This window comes from Lupinus angustifolius, unplaced genomic scaffold, assembly GCF_001865875.1.
Source record: "Lupinus angustifolius cultivar Tanjil unplaced genomic scaffold, LupAngTanjil_v1.0 Scaffold_26_8, whole genome shotgun sequence".
Classification (NCBI taxonomy): Eukaryota; Viridiplantae; Streptophyta; class Magnoliopsida; order Fabales; family Fabaceae; genus Lupinus; species Lupinus angustifolius.
In genome coordinates, this window is record NW_017720377.1 from 65782 (window position 1) to 90681 (window position 24900).

Sequence of the window (24900 nt, forward strand, 5' to 3'; positions counted from 1 at the left end):
AATAATATTAAGCATTCATTCACTCATGAATACATGAAATTTAAAAAACAAACACATTACTTAAACATACACTCACTTATGCATACATTCATCAAAAGAAAATTATTCAAAATATTTTATTTCACGCATTACCATATAATACATTTTAATTTCACTACATTCAATGTCGTAAACCTTCTCATCTCATCATAAAAATAAAAATAAATAATATTTCATACATCTTCACATAGTCTTCATGCATTCAAAGTCATATATATCATAAATTATATTTCCTAAGAGTCTCATGCACTAAAAAAAGAAAATTACATGCATTCCATAGTTGCATCCCATGTGTTTTCATGTGAATTTGCATTCTCATATCATTCATACATCCCAAATAAATCAAATGCATCCTCATATGCATGTCATGCATTTTAAGGTAGTATGAGGTCAAAGTTAGCGTACTTGCATTCCATGCATCATTTCGAGTTATAGGTTGCATTTCAATGTATGCAACATGAAAAAAAAGGTTCACTTAATGCATATCATGCATCAATAAGAAATCATTTTTCTACATGCATTTCATGATCCTAATTCTAAGGACACTCATTAATTGAAGATTGGTTTTAAGAAAGATATTGTTAGACTCGACTAAGAGCAATCAATATTGAAACTGAAGACATTCAAGAAGATAAAGAACTCCCAATTTGTGGTTGAGTCCATACTCGATAGTTTATTATCTTCAACCTCAGCTAAAGTTTAAACCATTCATGCACTCACTTAGAAAGATTTACTTTCAAATGCATATCTTTTTAACAAGTATATACTAATACATTGATCATGCAAATTTCATCATCTCGTACATCACTCTAGCATCCCACCCTACACTCTACTAATCATATTTACCACAAAAAAAAAACACACCCAAATATCACATAACCAAATAAAATTATTCTATGCATTACTATGAGACATTTGATTCAAAAATAAAATGGAGTATGATGCAAATGTAAGAACAAAAAAAATAATGTACATCTTCAGACGGGTTTTTCCAATGGCACAAGGCATTTTTTTTTTGTAATTTCTATACACCATGGAGATATCTCTAGTCACCATATTTGAGCCTAGACATCATGTAATGATATAATTTTTTAATAACAATCAATATTTCAATAGCCTATGAAGGTAGTTTTTCAATCGTTTTCATTGACATTCCACGATTTAAAGGAAAAATGTATTTTTTTTCACAATACATGTGACCGAAGGATAAGAAGATACAAATGGCATTCTCTGCTTAAAGTGCAAAAAAAAAGCAACAGAAGAGAGAGAAACAAAAGACCGCTAAGAATCTTCAATTAGTACCTCAGGAAAAAGTTAGGGCAAAGTAAAGTGCAAGATGGAAAAAAATTCGCCTTAATCTTAGGCTATTCTTATCCATAAAATTCTCTTAATGGTTGAATGTCATGCTAGAAAACTATTGAAAAATAGGAAAAAGAAGAAAGGTGAAAAGTGAGTTTGGGAAACACAAGTTTTGAGTCTTATCTCCTTTTCTTGAAAACCCTTAGCCTAGCCACGATACAAGCTTAAAAAGACCTTCTCGATGACTTATTTGCCTAAGATGCACGTCATGACAAAAAAGCCCTGACTCCATAAATCTCATAAAATTTTGATTAAATATCTCATCGTTAATGCATAAGTTAAAATTCATTATCACCATCATCATATCAACACAAGTCCGAACATAAATTAAATATCATCAACTACAATCAAGACTCAAACACAAGCTCCAACCTTCTATCCTTCGTAAGTTCACCATCACTCATAAGTCAAACACAGATTGAATTATATCATAACCACCACCACATCTACATTAACCAAACCTAAATTGAATTCTATCATCATCACCACCACCATATTTATCCAAGCCAAACCCAAATTAAATTTTATCATCACTACCACATCACCCCTCATAGCCCAAACACATACCAAAATTTGCATGATCATTGTTTTAGAAAAAAGTTATGCATGAAATAAAGAGTAATAAAGGCAAAGGAAAATTGGAAGCCTCTCAAACTAGGGCAGGTTTTAAGATGATTCACGGTCTAAAGCCTTACAATCCAAGTTTACTAACTCAATTTGAATAGAAGAATGACTCGAATTATCTCAAACTAGGGCAGTGGGAAGTCATAAGAAATCCAAATTGGGCCAAATTTTGGGGTTGATCTCATTTTCTTGTGAAAAATTATAAAAAGCCCAAAACTGGGGCAGTGGTGAAGTGACTCCAAATTGATTTGATCATAATAAGTCAAAATGCCTCAAATAAGGATAAAGATCGTAAATTATCATCTTTAAAGACACCTTCAATAACGACTTACCTATGTCTTCTACTTCCTATCAATTCAAGTTGTCATATTGGGGGTATTCACAAAAAAAGAGGGGGGGAAATAAAAAAAACAAAAACACAAAAAACAAAAAAACAAAAAAAAAAGAGTGCTAGGTTGAAAACCCACATGGGCAAACTAGAAAAAAGTGAGTGGTCCTAAGTCGAAAACCTATAAAGGCGACTTGAGATCGTAATAAAATGAAAGAATTCCCGACATATGCCTACATAAGGTATTTTGGCCAAAAATTAGGGAAAATTAAATGAACACCCTCAATGTCAAGACTTACTACCACAAATTCTCAATCACCCAAACTAGGAAAACCTTTTGGAGAATCTAAGTTGTAGCCTTCTAAGTAAAGACAAGAGTTCATAACAGGCACACTAGGGCGATTTTTGCTATTACAAAAAACATCAACACTTTCGAGAGAAATTCTATGCAAGCCTACACTGGAGCAAAATAGTTAGGTTTAGTCATTGTCCTCGAGTCCATACTTAGGCGGTTTATGGATCACCTTAAGAGAAAGACACCTTCAAGTAAACTAAGCCATATTTTGATGAAATAAAACTATGGTACCAATCAACATCAAGCAATAAAGGTCGTTTCAGTCGAGTCTGCAAAAGTTAATGAGTTCCATCCAAAAATAAATCATGAGTGATACATTAGAACATTGGTGCATGAGTCTTACTAATCATTCCATTACATTCAAACAAATCATATAATACTCATATCATACATGACATACAATTCATAGTCATATTCATACACTAATCATTATAGTGCAAACAAACAAAACATTGCACAATCATTCATTCCTTATAACCAAACATTCAAACATGCATCTCTACATCGTTCTTCGACTAAGAACAGAAGACAAACAAAACATTGCATTGAATATAGGCATGTGTTCAAACATGCCTCTCTACATCGTTCTTCCAATAAGCACACAAAAAAAACAAACAAAACATTGCATAGCACATAACCATACATTCCAATATGCATTTTTTACATTATATCGGCAAAAACAATCAGTGTGGGACCATCCCATTCCACAAGTGACTTCTCTAAACATACCTAACTCTTCTTCGCGACAAATGCGAGAATTGTCTCAACAAATCTCTGGTCCATCACGGCAAATGCGGGAATTGCCTCAACAAATCCCTGGTGCATTGTGGCAAATGCAGAAATTCCTTTAACAAATCATTGGTCCATCAAGACAAATGCAGGAATTGCCTCAAAAAATCTCAGGTCCATCATGGCAAATACGAGAATTAACTCAACAAATCCCTGGTGCAGCACGGAAAATGCGGGAATTGCCTCAACAAATCCCTGGTCCATCATGGCAGATGCGGGAATTGCCTCAACAAATTCCAGGTCCATCACGGAAGATGCGGGAATTGCCTCCACAAATCCTTGGTGCATCACGGGAAATGCGGGAATTGCCTCAACAAATCCCTAGTTCATCACGGTAAATGCGGGAATTCCTTAAACAAATCTCTGGTTCATCACGACAAATGTTGGAATTGCCTCAACAAATCCCTGGTTCATCATGGCAAATGCGAGAATTGCCTCAACAATTGTCTCAACAAATCACTGGTTCATCATGGCAAATGCTGGAATTGCCGCAACAAATCCTTGGTTCATCATGGAAAATGCGGGAATTGCCCCAACAAATCCCTAGTTCATCACGGTAAACGCGAGAACTTCCCCAACAAATCTCTGGTTCATCATGACAAATCCGGGAATTGCCTTAACAAATCCCTGGTTCATCACGACAAATGCGGGAATTGCCTCAACAAATTCCTAGTTCATCACGACAATTGCGGGAATTGCCTCAACAAATTCCCAGTTCATCACGGCAACTGTGGGAATTGTCTCAACAAATTCCTGGTTCATCATGGCAACTACGATAATTGTCTCAACAAATCCCTGGTTCATCACGGTAAATGCACGAATTGCCTTAACAAATCGCTGATTATTCATGGCAAATGCAGGAATTGCCGCAACAAATCCCTGGTTCATCACGACAAATGCAGGAATTGCCGCAACAAATCCCTGGTTCATCAAGAAAAACACGAGAACTGCCCCAACAAATCTCTAGTTCATCACGACAAATACGGGAATTGTCTCAACAAATCCCTGGCTCGTCATGGCAAATGCGAGAATTGCCTCAACAAATCTCTGGTTAATCACGGCAAATGTGGGAATTGACTCTACAAATCTCTGGTTCATCATAAAAAATGTGAGAATTGCTTCAACAAATTCCTGGTTCATCACGACAAATACGGGAATAACCTCATCAAATCCCTGGTTCATCACAACAAGTGTGAGAATTGCCTCAACAAATCTCTGATTCATTATGGCAACACGTATGCCTCATCAAATCCCTACTTCTTTATAGTAGCAAGAAAACTACCTCAACAAATCCATGGTCCACCAGTAGAGCATCGATATGCGTTATCAAAATTTGGTATGTTCCTAGTGGCTTGTTTCCGAGCCTCAAAAAAATAGCATTCATTTTTTTACTAGTTACTTACCATGATATCTCTCAAATCTCTGTTTGCTTGCTATGAGGTAAGCAACAAGTAAAGAGGGGCAGCTGTTAACATCCATTTTTGTACGTCCTAGAAAAAGTCAAAACCTTTCAAAAAAATAATAAAAATAAATCAATGTTGTTATGGTTCCTAAATCTAAGTGATTAGGTTAACCAAAAATTCTAAAAATAATAAAACTAAATCAGTTGTTAAGGTTCCTAAATCTAAGTGATTAGGTTAACCAAAATTCAAATTTAAAGTAATTGAATTCTCAAAAAATGATTTGTTTCAAAGTTATTCTAAAATTAATAATAAATAAATAAAAATAAAAAAGTGAATGAGTTAAAGATTTGATTGAATTATCAAATAAAGTAAAGATTTGAAAATATGTAATTTGAATATTATCATATAAATTTGATTAAGTTGCGTGAAGCACCTTGATAATAAGTAAATTTTTAAGGATTCAAAAGTCAAATAAGAGATTGTATTATGAAAAACACAAATCATATCAAATTAATTGCATCTCAATATGAATAAGGTAAGAATTATAATTGTATTAGAAAAATAATATTGAGATTCGATATCTGATTTGTATAAGATTTGAAGAAGATTATTTCCACCTATCATTGAATAATGCAATAATCCTAAGATGATATGAAATCACTAAATTAACTTTATGTCCAAATAGAGGATTTTGACTAATTTCGATTTTAAATGTAAAATATCCTTAGTGTGGTAAAATTAAAAATAAAATAATCAAAATTTGATTATGAGGAAGAATATGTCCCCCTAATCTCCTCTAAAGTAATAATGGTGAATATTTGTTTTTAAAATAGACATGAGTCTAATCCTCTACTATAAATATGTAGTGTAGACTTGTGATGAAAAACAAAAGCTCTCTTAAGAAAAACTCTCTTTGACAAAAGACCTCTCTCAAAAAGAGCATTCATTATCTCAAAATAAACATCTCTCAAAAGGTGAACCTCTCTAAAAAAGAGGGCCCTGAAAAATAGCAAAAATACTGAGAGTTTTATCATCTCAAACAAAAAATTCACAACACCCAACCATTCCCCATCACACAAAACATATCAGAAAACAATCTCCAACACAAGTCCAATACCCAAAAATCCTTACACAAAAAGAGCTAGGAAAAAACATAACACCTAGAACAAACGTTATATTAAAATCACTACCATCCGAGGAGTCATGATCTGAAGTATCCCTCCTCCACTCTATAACACCACATTCCTACGTGGAAGCAGATGAACAATTTTGGATTGTGCGGTTTGATCTCCTACATATCAGATGTCCACTCAAAGCATGTTAACAGGTAAGAAATCCACCCCATGAAATTAATAAAATGTAAAAATAAAAATTCCCAACCACATAAAGGATGGAGGGACGGTTGCTCTAGGGGCTTCTTTCCTCAACTCATCCTTCAGAAGGTCGCAATATGCCGCTTCTTTCCTTAATTAAAAAACTCAACCCACAAACATTTTCTACTTAAAGAACTACGTAGCCTTGATTCTCTATCTGAAAGAGGGATACATAGAACCAAGATCCATCTTGTTAGGCACAATATTAAAAATAAATAAATTTGTTCCTTTTAATAATTAATTAAATAACCAAATTAAGATTAAAAATAATAAAGTCATATAATTTAATGAAGAATATCGCCTAAGGCGGGCGGGTATGGTGCTAATATCTTCCCTATCTTGTAACTGACTCCCGAATCTCGATATCAAAAATTCAAAGCCCCATATGGTTGGGCTTAAAAGATTTTTCTACATTTTTAACTATAAAATATAGTGGCGACTCTAACAAAGTTGTGCAACCGAAAATCAGGGCGCGACAGATAGACATAAGTGAAATCATAAAATGATAAACTGTTACTCCCGATGATCTGTATCAGCTTTTTGATATTTCAAGTCCATATAGTCCAACCGATTTGATAAGCGTCTAAGCTATTCTTGGACTTGATGATTCGTTATATCGAGAGTATACATACATGTAGTGATGTAGCCCTTAAGCGAGAATAATTTGTCCACTATCATTTGATTGGTAGGAGTCAATTCAAAAGAAGATGATTCATCACGGAATGAGGGATGCGTAGGAGGATCAGTAGAAGGATTTTCTTGATGTGTATTTTGTTGATCACCGCGATACTTGTAGATCATGTCAATGAGATCTTGAAAGAAACTCATTTTGTGGATTATATCCACATCACTTATCGCGAGCATCGAGTGTAATTTTATATTCTCGATCAAATGAAACACCAGAATATCCAAGAATGACAGTTATGAGAATAGCATAAGGCAATGATCCGTACTCACTTCTAAAGGTCTAGATTTGTCTCATTATCATCAATGTCTAATTAATTGGAACATTGTGTTTCATAGCATACATCAATTGTAGTTTCATATCATTTACTTGTGAATGATTTGAAAGCTTTGTAACTATGATGTAGCTTAACATGTAATGAATCAAACGATCCTCTAAGTTTAAGTTACCGACAGATAAAATATTTCAGTTTTGCACAAAGTCACCGAAAGACTTTTGCTTAAGCATTTCAATTTCCTGTTTGGAGTATATACACATAGAATAGTAGAAATCCATTTTGTTGTACCCTTCTAGGTCGCATTGAATGCCAAACTCGACTATCGTTCATATGTGTGGTATGTTACCGCAAAGTGAACTCAGAGTTTTGAAGTCTATTCCAATCTCTTTTCCTTTCACATATGATAAGATTTTATTTTTCTCAAAACTCAAATTGTAGTAAAATACCCATACAAGTTCTGGATACTATGAACAATGCATTTCACAGAATTCAAAGAGTTTTTGTTGTTCAAAAACGGTTGGGAAAATAAAATTGTTATCCTACAAGAAACTTAACATACCATACTTTGGATTAAAGATGGGTCATTGGATAAAGTGCTCCTTGAAGGTTTTGTGTTGATCTTCATTTGCCAAAAGACATGACAAATCCAATGTGTTGACTTCATTTGGGTTTTGTTGTCTTCCTTGAGTCACATTGGTTCTTTGTTTCTTGGATCGAGAGGATGAGGCCATGTTTTTCAGTTTTTGAAAAACTTAGGTTTTGAGGTTTTGAGATTTAAGGGTTCTTGATTTTGAACTCTAAACACAAAAATGATGGTAGGAATGTATTTAGGAGTGAAAATATACTATGAAACGCCACAAAAATAGAAGGGAGTTGTTACTGAAACCAAAGAAGGAATAGTGATGGATCAATGCAATGATGTCTCAACTGCAGTAGAAGGGAATCAAAAGCTGGACAGTTGTGAGCATGAAAACTCAGTAGATAACATCCTTTAGCAGACACAAAATTTCATATCGAGTAGGTCTTTTTAGCATATTTATGAGCAACCCAAAGTTGTCTCATTTAGCATCAACAAAAAGAATATTGAGGTACCTAAAGGAAACCATCAACTAAGGGATATTGTTTCCAAACCACATTGAGAAAGATGAACTACAACTTGCAGCTTATAATGACTCATATTGGTGCGGAAACAAGGTTGAAAGAAGGTCCACTTCAGGCTATGTGTTCTTATTGGGTGGTGCTCTTATCTCATGGAGTTTTAATAAGCAATATGCGGTAGCATTATCCACATGTGAAGCAGAATACATCTCTACTTGCAGTGAAGCATGTCAAGCCTTATGGATTCTATCTCTAGTTGCAGACTTGGATTTAAATCTTGATGAGTTTGTGGAGTTACAAGTGGACAACAAATCCACAATTGATTTGGAAAAGAATCATGTATCGCATGGGCGCAACAAACATAATGAAACTAAGTTCCATTTCCTTAGAGATAAAGTCAATAACGGGAGAATCAAATTGAAATATTGCAACATTGAATCTTAACTTGCTGACTTGATGACTTTATGACAAAGGCATTGAAGAATATAGATTTAAAATGCTTAGAAACTTGATTGGTGTATTAGATTTAAAGGATATTCCATCACGTTAATAGAATAGGAATTAAGGGAGAGTTATGAAATAATTCTTCTTCTAGAAAGTTAGTTTGAGAAGTTAGTTTTGTTGGCTAAGCAAAGTTTCTATTTGTGGAAATAAGTAGTTGAGTAGTTAAAATTGATTTGTGTATTTTCTGTTTTATTTTGTATTTAGTTGTTGTTAAATACACAACCTTGACATTCATTTTAATACAATGAGAAATACAATGAAGCATTAAACATATTCATACACTTCTTTCTCTCTATCTTCTACTATTCTCTCAAACAACAACTTCTTCTTCTCCTCTTTGCTTTATTTTTCTTTCACTACTTTAATATTAGATATACTCATTAATTCAACCTATTGGATTTTCCTTTAATTGATTACTAAGATATGTTTAAACTTAATTTTGGAGTGGGTGGATCCCTCCCGAAGTATATAACAATAAGTATGATAATTAATTAACATATCTATCACATAGATGGTGATAAATATAATTATTCAAATGAAAATTTTAAACAAAGATAATGTTACAATATAAATTATATAGGAGATATTACTTGGTAAATTATGATAAAAAGAATAAATACTTATAAAATATGTTTAATGAAAATTCTCATGTAGACACTTCCAAAATTATGCATAATTTGATAATAATATTTGTAACTCAAAATATATTTAAAACACATTTTTAATACAAAAACTAACTTTTTTAAAAGATATAGATTCATTTTATTGTGAGATAGCCGATAAAAATAACTTATTTTTAAAATATCAAAAATCATAAACTTATTGGATAATCATTCAAGAGACATAATACTCTTTTAAGAAATATTAAGATAATTCTACAAAAATAAATCTATTTTTTCACTCACACATAAAAAGTAGAATATTGTAAGTGTTATAGTACACGAATTAAAAGGAGAAATTTTCTTTTTTCTTTTTAAATCATGAGAACAAGACATATGTGATCTTCCCCTATCCTATGAAAAAATAGAGAAGTTTTAGTCCCTCTATTATATATTGAGAACAAATAAGGTAAATGTCTTCTCCTATATCCATGGCAAAAAGAGAAGTTATTCTTTAATTTGTTTTATTTATGTTATTATGAGACAAATCATGTATCATCAAAAGAAAGAAGTTATTCTTTATTTTGTTTTTTGTCATTTTGAGAACAAGTAAGATCAATGTGTTCTTTAATTAAAGTCCTTGACAAAAATAGTTTTTTTTTCTAATTTTATTTATTTACTTGGCAAACATACAAGACATGGGTGTCGTGCACAAATAATAAAGAAGACTTATTTTCTTTATTTATTTTATTTTGAGAGCAAATAAAGTATATCTACATGTTTTAGATGGAGAAAAGATTTTAATATTTTAAAATAGATATTTGTTAAGTGTCAAATTGATCTTATAATTCACATTCTTTTGATGACATTTTAACTACTTAATCATATCAAATAGATACAATTGTACTTATACATTATTAAAACTTATTTAAATGGTCAAATATCATCTCTCAAGTGTTTTGAAGGCTTAGTCCGGATGAATGATAAAAAAGCTAAGTTTCTGGACAAAAATCGACCAGGCTCAGCGCAAGGATCATGCTAAGCGGATTAAACAACTTATGAGATCCATGCTCAACATCCAACCCACACCCAGTGAAGGAAGAGCCATGCTCAACACAACTTCTGCGTTGAGCATCTGAACTAAAAGAATTAGAAGTTTAGTATCTGAAACTCATTCGCTCAACGCACGCATTTGTGTTGAGTGCAATGGGTGGTAATGCTCAGCCCGGGATGTTACGCTCAGCGCAAGTTGGTATGCTCAAAGGTCATGCCTAGCTAGCTGGAATAACTCGAATAGAACGACGGTAATCACCAACATTGAAAGTACCTATTGAAATTGAGGAAATGCGTTCTTTGAGAGATATAACTCAAGTCTGGGAGCGATTGACATATTGCTTATTCAAACGAGTCCACACTGCAGTAGAGGACTCGGTAGAGGTCATAACATTTTGGGCATCAGTGCCACATGAATTGAGAAGAGCAAGGTAAACATAATGATCTTGATACTTCCAATTGGAGTAGTTTGGGTTGTCAATAGTGGTTTCGTCAAATTCAACCTTTTAATGCCATATTCGAAGTTGCGATCGAATCGATTCAATACATTTCTTATGTACCCATAGGTGCTATATTGGATTTGAATCAGATTTCGGATCAATCTATATTGATTGACTGCCTCCATTATGTTGTTGCTAGCAAATACCACTATTTTTTGTTTTGGATCTTCCAAATCATTCCCGCAAGAGGTCCGGACCCATTTTTTTATGATCCTTCGATAGAAGGACAAAAAGTGTCACCAGTAGCATAGCCATAAAGGTCACAGGCTTTAAGAAGATGAAGGATTTGGTTGTATTGAGTATGATGGTTTTAATAATTGTGTTTGATGGGAAGAGTGGTGGTAGTGGTGAAATCGATAAAAGTTTTATTTGAAGTCATGGGAGTAGCCATTGAATGGAGCTAGAAAGAAAAAAAGATGATGATTGATAAGTTGTTGTTAAGCTACAAGCTTAATTTGATACCATATATAACTTCTAAATGCAAGTATAAAGATAAGAATAGATAAGTAGAATGATACCAAACTCCTAAGAATAGAATAATAACAAATTTATAAGAATAGAATAATAATTAACTAATAAGAATAGAATAATAACATGTTAATAAAAATAGATAAGAATAGTAACAAAATACCATTAGATTATCATTGCAAGATACTCGACATTTCTTGCTAGAAGTTATATGATTTAAGAACATTTGTGGTCACATCTGATATTTTTCTCATTTTCATTTGTGATATTAAGGTCATGTATGTGTTTACTTTTCCTTGAAAACACATACGGGAATTAAGATCACAAAAGATGAAGAAAAAAATCTGCAAAAGAAACATGACCACAATGATACTACAATAGTTAAAATGACCAAATTCGCTCAAAAACGCATTAGGTTGCATCAAAACTAAACAATAAGGGAAATGAATGACAAGATGGTATTTGTTTTTTCATAAGAAAAATTGTGTTAAACTGAGCATAATGTGTACCCACTCAATACAAGAGGAGGTCAATCATATTAACCATACCACAACAAACCATAACATTTTCATAGATTAACACTTTTAGAACAACCAAAAGAATCGTGGAGATTAAAAAAATTCTATGATAGTCGGAGGAACCTACATTTGAATTTGTAACCAAGAGTAAAACACTTTCCACATAGCTAAAGCAAACTCACAAGAACCGAATAATGATCAATAAATTCCACATGGTAATTGCATAACACACAAATCATATCATATATTCTCACAATAATATAATGTTCCTTTTAAATAATTTATCCTTAGTTGGTAGCCTTCTTCTCATTAATTTAAAACAAAACAACAAATATTTGAAGGTAGTTACTTCAACATTTATTTAAAATGTTACCAATAGATGAATGATTTTGGTTGAGGTGAGCCAATATGAAGGTTTAATAACATACCATCTAGAAGCATCTAAACCTCACCTCCATATGAAGTCTCTTTCTTGCACTTATGTGATATATCAAATCATAAAGATTAGTAACCAATGACTTCTCTCTACTAAACAAAGTCATTCTCTATTGAATCTCCCAAGTCCAAACATTTTCAGTCCAATAGCCACTATCACCTGCAATAGCCACTATCATCTTCAGTCCATTATCGTTGGCCTTGTTTCTTTTATATATCTTAATGGTACTTCATATTTATAATTATATATATTATGTTAATAAATATAAAGTTTCAGTTAATCAAAAATATTAATTATATATTATTCAGAACTTTGATAAAATTATGTATTATTAGTTAACTTGTAAGAGTAATACACATCAACAATAGATCACTATAAAAAAATTAATGTATGCATTGATATTAAATTTATCTCCTAAATGCTTGCTTTAACTCAAATTGGTGACATTTTTGGTACACCATAGTGGTGTTAAATATTAGTCAGAGACACTGTAGGAATGGGTGGGTATACAAACCCAACATTTAACAGAGAATATGACGCCTAACCCTACGTTAAGACCATTTCCTTTCACTCTTTCTTCATCATTCTTTTCTATGAAGAACTATCTGCTTAATAAAAAAACACTGCTTTTTTCATGTAGTTTTGATTACCCATTTTTTCTATATATAAATATTGGTTTTCCTAATTGTGGTTATGTTACTACCTTCATTATTCTTTTGTTCCACAATTTGCTCTCAACATATCCCAAGTGTTTTTTTCATCATGTGATGCTGTCTAAACAAGAACCAGATCATTTTCAATACAAACATGTCATATTCTTACTATACCAACAAACAACCTTAATCTTTTGTCTCATACATTTGTTTTGTCATTTTAATGAAAAGTTGTTTATATTCATTGATCATGCAAGGTGAAAAATCGTTAGCTTTTTGTAACTTAGATAGCCTGAGGAGTTATCAAGATTAATGTAATTTCTGACTTTCAGGTTTGTCATGCATTTAATGAAATCTAATGTGTAGTTTATTCATCTCTTCTTTTCTTCCTTTTTCATATAAATCTTCAACATATATGCTATAATTGGTTGTTCATGTGTTTCTATAATATGTAAATATTAATAATGATTTGATTTCTAATGATTAGAAATATATAATTTTATTGCATTTTGACTTTGACCATGTTTGGATTGGAAGTGTTACATTCCATTACGTGGATACCATGAATTTAGTTTTTGTTTCTTAATGCTCTTGACGTTTTTATATTATAGCGTCGTGCATGTTCAACAACAAGGCTTATTTTTTCTATATTTGTTAACATGTCTTGAATTTTTAAATAGGTCAACCCGAATTTTTATCTAAAAATTTGGAGTTCTGAAGTTGAGTTATGAATTATCTGTTTTTACATTATAAAATGGATCCAGGTAGAATTACAGATTAGTATAAATTATTGGATCAGACTGTGAAGATCTACCTTATACCCTCATTAGGTAGGAGCCTTATGCAATATACTTCTACTCTTTACGATTATTTGTTTGCCTGTACGGTAATGAAATTATAGCTCCCAAAGAGTAATTAAATTACATGGTCTGTGCATACATGACAATAAGTAAGAATTGGGTACTTTTAATTTCTTATATTAGTTATGAAAGAACCTAAATTACATATTTCATGTATAATGTTTTAGTCTTAGACACCAAGTTATTGTTTTATATTCCTTGTTAAAATCATTAACATATTATTTCATGTTGATTTACCTCTCTAGTGCATGTTACATATCCCTTGACTAATTTTCATATGCTTTTTGCAGAAATTCCTCTTAAGGGGTGTTATTGATTTTCCCATTGATGTCATCTTCAAAGCCTGTGAGGATGCCTGATTTACCTGAGGTAAGAATTTCATCATACATTGATAATTTGTTTTTTTATTGTACTATACCAAAGTATCCTCTCACCTTATAGATAAGGAATTAATATCTTTCGAGGTGTTTGACCACCTCTCCCAAATGTCGCTCTCAGAAATCGAACCCTTGATATTTTGGTCTTTTTGTAAATCTAGTAGGGTCTTGTATCTAGATCAACGCCTTGTTGATATACATTGATAATTTGTTATTTAAAGCAATCATAATACCTCCACATTTTGTGAAGAAAATCTGATATGAATTATTTGGTAATAACTATAGGAAAAATTATTTATGATTGTGTGAGAAATTGAGAATTGATCAAAGCTTCTATTTCATCTATGTAATGCAGATGAACTTGAATTCAAGGGAAACTCTTAAGACAAATCATAGTAGTGGTCATAATAGTTGTGCAAATTCTGGAAATAATTCACCAACTCACCCAACAAAGGTGAATGGAGCAGCAAAAGATGCTAACACAGTTGATTATTCAACAAGTAGAAGTGAACATGTAGAACATGTTTCTAAAACGGATGCAAAGTTTACAAGTAAATCTAATAGGCCTCATAAATTAGCACCATCAACCAGAAACATTTCTGATTTCCCTACACAAAGTCCTAGAACAAAGAAGCCTTCAAATTTTGACTCAGCAATTACCACACCAGGACTTCAAGCAGAGGCTGCTAGGGGAATGTCGAAGAACACCGATCAAGGCCCGGTGAGTGGCGCTAGCTCTTGCAGTGACAGTTTAGAGAGCACCAGCGCGACCATTAGGCCACATACTGGTGGTGATGTAAGGTGGGATGCAATTAACATGGTTTCGAGGGGCGGCCCTCTCAATCTTAAAGATTTCCGGCTTCTCAAGCGCATTGGTTATGGAGACATTGGGAGTGTATATCTTGTGGAACTTAAAGGAACTAAGGCTCACTTTGCCATGAAAGTAATGGATAAAGCAGCACTTATCAGCAGAAATAAGCTTCTGAGAGCACAAACAGAAAGGGAGATTCTTGGACTCCTTGATCACCCTTTCTTGCCAACTTTATATTCTTACTTTGAAACTGATAAATTTTACTGTTTGGTTATGGAGTTTTGTACCGGAGGCGATCTTCATTCTCTTAGACAGAAGCAGCCTAATAAGTGTTTCACTGAAGAAGCTGCAAGGTTAGTGACTTGAAAATTCATTTCTATGATCTTATCCTATCCATTTTCTGTATTATGAGTACTTATTACAATCTCATTTAGTACCTTGGATTATACAAGATTGTGGGCATGTATATACCATCAACGCATAATCCCATCAGTATAATGGTAAATGGAAACAAATGATAAATTGAAGTTGTTTCGGTATGCCTTCAGTATATTTTTGGTACTACCAAGGGTATCTCTTCACCTTTTGGTAAGGAACTAATCCCTTTTGGGTGCATGACTGCCCCTTCCAACAAGTGTCACTCCCAGAAATCGAACCTTGACCTTTTGGTTGTTCTGGGGATCTAGCGGGACCTTACACTACTAGGCCAACGCCTTGTTGGTAGTATGTCTTCTGTATGAAATAAGATGTAAACCTTTCACTAAAACCAATTGGTTATGGCATTTACCCTCTTTTTAGTTCAGGTTGTAAGATTATATCAATAATAGAGGCTCCATAGAATACTTTTATCTCCTTGTTTGACTTAAATCTGTTTGCTGCATTTCCTCTATTTTTCTTCCATGTTTCTAACTTTACATTAGGAAATATATTTAAAGCCTATTTCCACTAACAATTATATATTTTTGTTCTACTTTTATGACTTGTGTTAACCATTTGGTTGTAGCATTCTGATATATCAGTTTGTAAATCAAATTAAGATTTCCATGTTCAAATTCAATTCTTGTGATAGGTTTTATGCTTCAGAGATTTTGTTAGCTCTTGAGTACTTGCACATGCTTGGGATTGTATATAGAGACTTAAAACCTGAGAATCTTCTAGTCAGAGATGAAGGCCACATAATGCTGTCAGATTTTGATTTATCGCTTCGTTGTTCAGTTTGTCCTACCCTTGTCAAGTCTTCATCTTCCCACGTAAGCAATGGTAGTAGTGACTCTGGAGCCATGTTAGGCGAAGATCAAGCAGTGCAAACTTGTGCTCAATCATCAAACTTTTTCCCACGAATTCTGCCTTCAAAGAAGAACCGTAAGGCGAAATCAGATTTCGGCCTAATGCTTGGTGGAGTTCGCCTCCCTGAACTAATGGCAGAACCAACGAATGTGCGATCGATGTCATTCGTAGGAACACATGAATATCTTGCTCCTGAGATTATCAAAGGAGAGGGTCATGGTAGTGCAGTAGATTGGTGGACTTTCGGAATCTTCTTGTATGAACTGTTGCATGGAACAACACCTTTTAAGGGTGCAGGATATAAGGCCACACTTTTTAATGTTGTTGGGCAGCCACTGAGGTTCCCCGAAACTCCTCAAATCAGCGTCGTGGCTCGTGATCTTATAAGAGGATTGTTGGTGAAGGAACCTCAGAAGAGAATTGCATATAAAAGAGGTGCGACAGAAATAAAACAACACCCTTTCTTTGAAGGAGTGAATTGGGCTCTAGTTAGAAGTGCTACACCACCTCATATACCAGAACCTGTAGATTTTTCCAAGTATGCTAGCAAAAACAAAGACACAACAGTAGCAGCATCAACTGATAAGAACATGGCTGATATTGCTAATGATAAGAACAACAAAAGTTCTACTGACTCATACATAGATTTTGAATATTTTTAGAAGTAAAAGTCATGTTTTGATAAAGATTTATAGCTTTGAAAAGAATATTATGTATAAATTATTACCTCTTTCACAAAGGAGACATGTCTGAGATATACAAATTGTCAATGCAGATATGTAAATTCATTTGAAGAAATTTTCCTTCTTAATTTCTTTAATTCATTATCTATAATGTTGTATGGGGTTCCTAAATTGATTAGTGAAAATTCACTTTTCATGGTAATAAAAGAATTGTATATAGGCTTTAGAAAATAAGGAGAGAGAAACTATAATCAAATGTGAACATTACTAATTATAACTTCAAAGTTCAAAGATTGTGGTACATGCCATCAGTTGTTGAAATATTGAGTTCTAACAAGCTGAAACAAAATGCAATCAAGCAGGTTTTAAGGTAATATACTCAGGTTTTACCTGAGAAGTGAGAAGCAATAAAGTTTCTCACCTTAAGGATTTTAATGAACTCTAATAATTTAATTAAAAGTGACTTTGTATAACTAGTTGATATTTGGATACCTTTTTATATGTGATTTTAGTAGAAGGAATATTTTTGGTCATTCGAGTAAGATCAGTATATCATTAGGATTTAATATGTATATACTGATAATATAAGTGTTTTTTACACTATCAGTAAATCATTCACCATTGATTTATTAATCACCGTTGACTCTAAAACAAAAGTAATACAGATCAATGGTGTATGACGTGATAACAGTGTAAAAAACTTTACACTGTCAATACACAGATTTTAAATCAAGGGGATAGAAGGATGGAAAGTATCATTCAATTTTGCATATTATTGTGATCATGAAAATTCAAATTGAGTTTCTTCTTCGACCAAGATTTGGACTCTAACCCAGATATAGTTAACTGACAAAAGAAGTTCTCAAACATGTTTAAAAAACTTCTAACCGAGTTTTCACACGTTAAACTCAATTTGGAGCATAACAACAAAGTATCTTCCGTATGAAACTGCTCCAGTACTAACTAGTCTAGTATTGAAATAAATGGTAACATGTGACATTACAAAAATTCAACAGTACAGATTTTCAATTATTTCTAAATAAAAAAATTTGAAGTCATCAAACCAATCTGACCTCACATTACAATATTGGACTGTCTAATACAGGAGTGTATCCCAACACCTTCCATATGTGCATTGAGTCGTAGTCCTCTTAACCACAAATAGAAGCGAAGACATAAGAAAAGTTGGAGGTGGTTTAAAATGTTCAAGGCACTGAAGTGAGACCACAGGTTTTAGGTTGTTGCAAAAAGTGATAGGTCAAAATCATGACTATTAAAGATTTAAATCTTATATAAAATTACTTGGCAGATAACACTTACAAAATTACATGTCTACATGTTTTTTTTTTATCATATATATAATATCTAGTGGTATAAAATCTCACTCTATTCGATTTTCCAAATAAACTTTAACTATATGTCACTCATCTTTGCATGCACCAGCATTCAACTTGAGCTTTTACATCCTTGCTTTTGTATATAGTCTTGTTCTAAGATCCTCAGCTACAGCATCAATAAACTCTTCAGTATTCAAATACTGGGACCTAGTAACCCTACAAAAAACAAGTAATTTTAGAATTAAGATGAACATTCTGAAGAAAAAAACAATAATGTTGCCAGAAATTACTTAGGTCCATGAACAAGAAGCGCGAGATCCTTTGTTATCTTTCCTGTTTCAACTGTTCCAACACAAGCTGCTTCTAGTTTTGCCGTAAAGTCCAACAGTTTAGCATTTCCGTCTAACTTCGCCCTGCAAAAAGTAAATCTACTTAGCCATCCAATTGTATTATGAACTATAACAGGGGGAAAAATAGATTCCAATGGACTCTAGTACAAAGAAAAAATAATCAAACGGTTTGAATATTTACCTATGGGCAAGACCTCGGGACCAGGCGAAAATTGATGCTATACTGTTAGTGCTGGTTTCACCTCCCTTCTGATGAACACGATAATGACGGGTGACAGTGCCATGGGCTGCTTCTGCTTCAATGGTTTTCCCATCTGGGCAAACCTGTTACCAAATTTAGTTTCTTCAACCTTAATGCTAAAAAAGTAACCAAAAGAAGAATGAAAGAGAGAAAAAACATAAAGGGTCATTGAAAGAAAAGAGAAATACTGCATAGGATTAGAAAAGTGATACCAGTACTGAAGTCATCAATCCGAGAGAACCAAAGCCTGTTCAATGGAAACAAATGTGCCAATCACTTTAAGCATAAGACACACTAATAAGGAAATTTTAGAAGGACAGAAGTTAGCCAAAATTCTTCGGGTGATTGTGATATTGTTCTCCAATAAGAATATAACATGCGTAATAATTGTTACGCATCAAGTTGTTACGTGTGATGTTTTTATTGGAGAACATCAGCACAAACAAATACCCAAAGACTTTCACTTTAGAAACAGAAGAAACAAAACTTTCAAAAACTAAAACTAAGGTCACAAAAGCATATTGATAATCCACCTTGAGCTAAGAAATCACTCTGCACATCACCATCGTAATTCTTGCAGGCCCATACATAACCTCCATCACTTTTAACAGCATACGCAACCATATCATCTATGAGACGGTGTTCGTACCTAAGAATCCAACAGTATGAATTAGCAATATACTTAAGACAATGGTTTTGTTTTTTATTAGCACGACAAGAAATTCATCTGACCATATCCCAGCATCTTTGAACTTGCGACCCCATTGCGCGTCAAAAACTTCCTGAAAAATGTCTTTGAATCTTCACAAAAGCAAAGAGTTTAAATTTATAAACATGCTTGAGCTTTCATAGCTACAGTAATAATATCTCAATTAGACTTGAATAGAGATAAAAATATATAGTTAGATGGATCACAAATATACTGGTATACCTTCCATCATATTTTTTCAGAATGGTATTTTTAGTGCTAAGATAGAGAGGCCATCTTTTCTGATAAGCAATGTTCATTGATGCCTCAGCGAAAGCTCGAATGGACTGTTTCCAGATCAGATACATCGTAATATTATCATAGCCAACAAGTCATGAATTCTTTCTGACGAGAATAGAAGAAAAAGAAGCATCGTTCAAATGCAAACCTCATCAGTATTATACATGGACAAAGCTATGCCTCCAGCACCAGTGAAGTTATAGACCTCTAGCTCTTTAGTTTCTTCATGTCCATTGGGTACTGTAAAGACAAAACTGCACTTCATAAGATACTTTAATTTTGAAGATCTTAGCTCCTTGATCTATTAGTACATAACAGAATTCAATGTTTCAGCTTTTGTTCCGCATTTTTGCAGCTTCGTCGAGATTGTATTTGTAAAGAACTTGAGTCATAAGAAGTAGTGGACTGAATAGTGAATTTACCAAACACCAATTTTAGCTTTCCTGGACCTTTTATAACAGCATCGGTTGCCCGATATTGGTCTCCAAAAGCATGCCTTCCAATGCATATTGGCTTTGTCCAGCCTAAACAATAGCCAGATAGTAACTAAGACTTTCTACGATAGAAGTAAAATGCATATAAAAATTAAGTTCTAGGTTTCTCTACAAACCTGAAACAAGCCGGGGAATGTTTTTACAGATAATCGGCTCTCTAAAAACTGTACCTGTAAGACATAGAGATTGAATGCTCTGCTTGATGTCAGTTAAAAAACAGAACACATAGCAGGTTAGCAAAAAAACATTAGAATGTCTAATTACCATTTAAAATGTTCCGGATTGTCCCGTTAGGGCTCTTCCACATTTGTTTTAAGTCAAACTCCTTGACACGACCTTCATCTATGAAAAAGAAAACCCTTGCATGTCAATTTTAGTTATAATGCATCGATAACAAGTTAGAAAACAACCCAAGAAATACGACAATAGAAAGACATACAGAATACCTGGAGTTATAGTTGCACATTTGATTGCAACATTGTACCTGCAAAAAAAAAGGAGAAAAAAGAAAGAAGGAAAGAATCCGATGGTAGTATATTCCTTCAAGCAACTTCTAGGTTAAGAAACAAACAGCATAGGGTGGATTCTTCTTTTAACAGTATTGCTATTATTGATCTTAACAATATTTATGGAAAGAAAAAAAAAGGCAGAAAGAGTGACACTGATTGCTCATACTTGAGTGTAGCTTCAGCACTTTCAATGGTAACTCTATCATCGGTAGAATCCCGATGAGGAAGGCCAAGGTCAAAATACTTAATATCCAGCTCCAAATAAGGGAAAATAAGCTGCAAAAAGAAAAGGAAGAAACCAAGACAAAACATAAGAGATCAAATCTCAGAAAAAAATAGAACACTTTTTTATTGAAGATGAGGCAAGACATAACTACCTTATCTTTTATCAACTTCCAAATTACTCGAGTCATTTCATCTCCTACATGTGCGGACAAGGAAACATTATTCAGGGAGAGTGGTACCAAGCAATAACCGATTAATTTTTACATGTTCGTCAGTTTTTTATGTTATCATTACAAGACTTCATAACTTTATCCATTTCATCACTAACTTTAAGTCTTTAACCCTTTTGAGGATGAGACCCCATTTGAACTTAACTCTAAATGATAATTATTGTTTCAATTACATCACAGACAAAAAATATATATTACATATAATCCAACATCAAATACACACATACAGAAAACTTAAGAAGAGATAAGATCCCACCTGAAGTCAGTTCCGAATAGTCTCAAAAGCACAATCAAACTTCAGAAAGGATGATTAAGACCCCATTTGAACTTAATTCTCATTTATGATTAAATCACCTCAAATACACACATGCGCAATATCTAACATCAAACTTTAAAAGGGATGAGACGCATTTCGAGTTCAATTCTGCATAGTTACATGGTTTTCTCATTTAGCCTATATATTGCATACCGAATTTTGCATACCAGAATCATCATAAAAAAAGGTCTTGTAATAATAATGTAAAAATTGATGAACCGCAGTACAATGATCTAAAACTGGTATCGAGTACCATGTAACTATGCAGTTTCAAATAATGCTTAAAATACAATCAAACTTCAAAAAACATGATTGAGACCCCATTTGAATTTAATTCTCAATTATGACAGAATCACATCAACCACAAACAGACTCATTAATATAACATCAAACTTAAGAGGGGGTGAGACCCCATTTGAGCTCATTTCCCAATAACTCTTAAAGCATAATCAAATTCAGTAACAATGTTTATGACTTAGACCTCATATGAGACAAGTTCCCCCATAATCATTAAAAAACACATCTTTTTCATCTCTGATTAACAATCACCACAACCCACATGCAAAAAGATCACAAAAACACCCAAAAAAACAATAAACAAATAAAAAAAGATAGAATTGTGAGAGATGCAATGTAATACCGTCCATTTCAACGATGGGGTTATCAACCCTTATCTTATGAAATGCCATTTCTTGTGTTGGGACAGGTGAAAATGGGAACTCGGATATAAATAGCAATGAAACAGAAAATGGAAAATAGAGAGTGGAAAAGGGTTGTCAGAATAAAGTGATCAAAGATTCATGATCCAATGAACTCAGTGCAAACGTATAGTTATCTACGTCAGTGCCTGCCCTACTTTATTTTATTTTATTTTATTACTCACGTTGGTTAAGTTTCATGTGCACGCGAGGTTCTCTTGGAAATCTTCATCCTCATAATAAAAGGGACATATATCAATTCTAAATTAAATCATTAATAATTAGATAATAAGTGTCTTTTTATAATTTTTCTTCTTAAAAATCTCCTCAATATATATCTTCTTTTTCTTTTTTATTTAAAATATATTATAAAAAGAATAAATAATATATATGTCAAACAATCAGTAAAATTAAGGAGATAAATTATCTCATGGTGTATGAATATATTTTATTCTCTTGAAAGTATATAATGTTTTTTATTATATGTTGTTTTTATTATAAATTTATAGTATCATTATGTTGTAAAAATATTTTCACATAAAGTTTATTATTAAGCCAAAGGTTTCAGAAAAGAAGAAAGAGTAGATAGTCTCAACTTGCCTAGATAAGTCAGCCTGAACCCAATTATAAAATAGTTCATCCAGAATAAAAAGACCAAATTTAATAAAATTACCTAATATGATACTCAGGCTCTATAAATTTCAAGATTTGGCAGACCCACTTGATTGAGCATTCTATTTTGACATATCTACTTAAAGGTAACAAATTGGTGGATTAGATGAATGTGGATTTGGATTCCAATAGAAGGATGTAAAGTCATTCAGTAATTCATACAAATTTACTAAAAATATTTTAATTATTCAATTTATTCATATTAAAATTTAATGGATTCAATCAAATCATAAATCAATTTTAATGGATTTGATGGATGAATATGTAATTTATTTAATTTTTTATTAGAACTAAAATTACTTCAACCAAATAAATCATAATTTTAAAACCACAATTTAAATAAAGCATTTTAAAAAATCATTGTTTGAAAAATAGGTTTTAAAAAAAACACGCTTTTTGGAATAAAAATTATTGGTGTTGAAAAATAAAGGATAAAAATGAATAAAAACTTTATTGTTGGTGGAAGTTTTGACATATTCTTATAGTATATTTTCTGAAACTAAAATTAGGGACTGCAACGGATCGTGCATATATGGGTGGTGCACACTCGTACTCATATTTGTATTGTTTACAAATACTCATTGAATTTTTAATTTTAATTATATTTATATATATTTTATAGTAATAATATTGAAAAATTATTATTACTTAAGTAATATAATATGTATATAATAATTTTATAATTATTATTCAATCACTAAAATTTATTATAAAATAATAATAAAATAGACAAAATATAATGTTAACATAATAATAATAATAAAGTATAAGATATATTAAATATTTAATCAAAATATATATGTGAGTACCATAGAACATATAGTATGATACTCATTGTCATCCACAAATTATTTTGTGCGTGTATTTTGAAGGGTAATTATAATCGGGTATTTTTGTCAGCTAAAATCTCACATATTTTTATTTGCTGAACATTTCAACACAAAATCTGACGAATCAATGAGTTGTAATCTACCAAATAAAGCTTCTATTCTAAATAGGGCGAAATTCTAATTTATTATGCTAATTATGAGTTAATAAAGTATATCTTAGTATCTCATTTACTATATAAATGTATTTTTATAGTAAAAAGGAAAAAAATCAGCATGAAATTTCAAATGGAAAATGGTGGAGTTAACTTGTAATAATAATGACTTGTTTTTGTGAGAATGTTAATATTAAATTGATAATATAATGATATTATCTATACTACTTATAAAGCAAAAACATAAAATAACTAATTATTCATGGTGTAATTTATAGTTTCCTATTTTACCCTTACTATTTTCTATATTCTACCAAAAAACTATATACACATTGTTCCATCCATTCACATTATTACTTAGTTTTCAAAAACCATCATCTTTATTACTTTTTAACCACATTTTTATAGAACATTTTAAAACCTCCCATTTGAATTAATTTTAAAAAAAACTGCATGTTAGTTACTTTTTCAAAAACTACCACATTTAAAGAAATTGTTGCCTAAATTTTATAATTTGCAAGAATAACACATCTTTAGTTATTGTTATTTCCACTACATTATTTTAGGATGGTATTTCTAAAAAAGACAAAGCAATGCACCAAAGGTGATGCAAAAAATATAATGTTACCCACTACTATCATTTCTCATTTTATTCTCCATTATCTTCCTCTTCCAATTTTCAGGTATTTCTTTTTTCTTAAATAAGAGACTTAACAATAACTACATTTCATAGTAATACAATATATTCCATGAATGAATACAATAAATAAATGTTCGTC

At 32.3% G+C, this 24900-nt stretch overlaps 2 protein-coding genes across 3 annotated transcripts; one reads left to right on the plus strand and one right to left on the minus strand.

The window, feature by feature from the left end:
- The first annotated feature begins 13055 nt into the window (after positions 1-13055).
- Positions 13056-17209, plus strand: LOC109338454 (serine/threonine-protein kinase AGC1-7-like). Of its 2 annotated transcripts, none has more exons than XM_019575698.1 (4): positions 13056-13393; positions 14212-14290; positions 14654-15462; positions 16179-17209. In XM_019575698.1, the coding sequence occupies exons 2-4, from the start codon at positions 14249-14251 to the stop codon at positions 17056-17058; spliced, it is 1731 nt and encodes a 576-aa protein (XP_019431243.1). In that variant the 5' UTR covers positions 13056-13393; positions 14212-14248; the 3' UTR covers positions 17059-17209. The 2 variants fall into 2 exon arrangements, with proteins under 2 accessions (XP_019431243.1, XP_019431244.1); XM_019575699.1 differs by lacking the exon at positions 13056-13393 and having other exon boundaries at positions 14100-14290; positions 14654-14812; positions 14851-15462; positions 16179-17208.
- A 1124-nt stretch (positions 17210-18333) lies between these two features.
- Positions 18334-22653, minus strand: LOC109338455 (isocitrate dehydrogenase [NADP]-like). Its single transcript, XM_019575701.1, has 15 exons — positions 22410-22653; positions 21376-21419; positions 21165-21274; positions 20936-20973; positions 20754-20831; positions 20606-20659; positions 20418-20519; positions 20144-20235; positions 19939-20042; positions 19740-19808; positions 19541-19656; positions 19220-19254; positions 18948-19090; positions 18707-18829; positions 18334-18632 (listed from the first exon to the last, which is right to left on the minus strand). Exons 1-15 carry the CDS (start codon positions 22456-22458, stop codon positions 18539-18541), a joined length of 1251 nt encoding a protein of 416 aa, XP_019431246.1. The 5' UTR covers positions 22459-22653; the 3' UTR covers positions 18334-18538.
- Positions 22654-24900: the final 2247 nt, after the last annotated feature.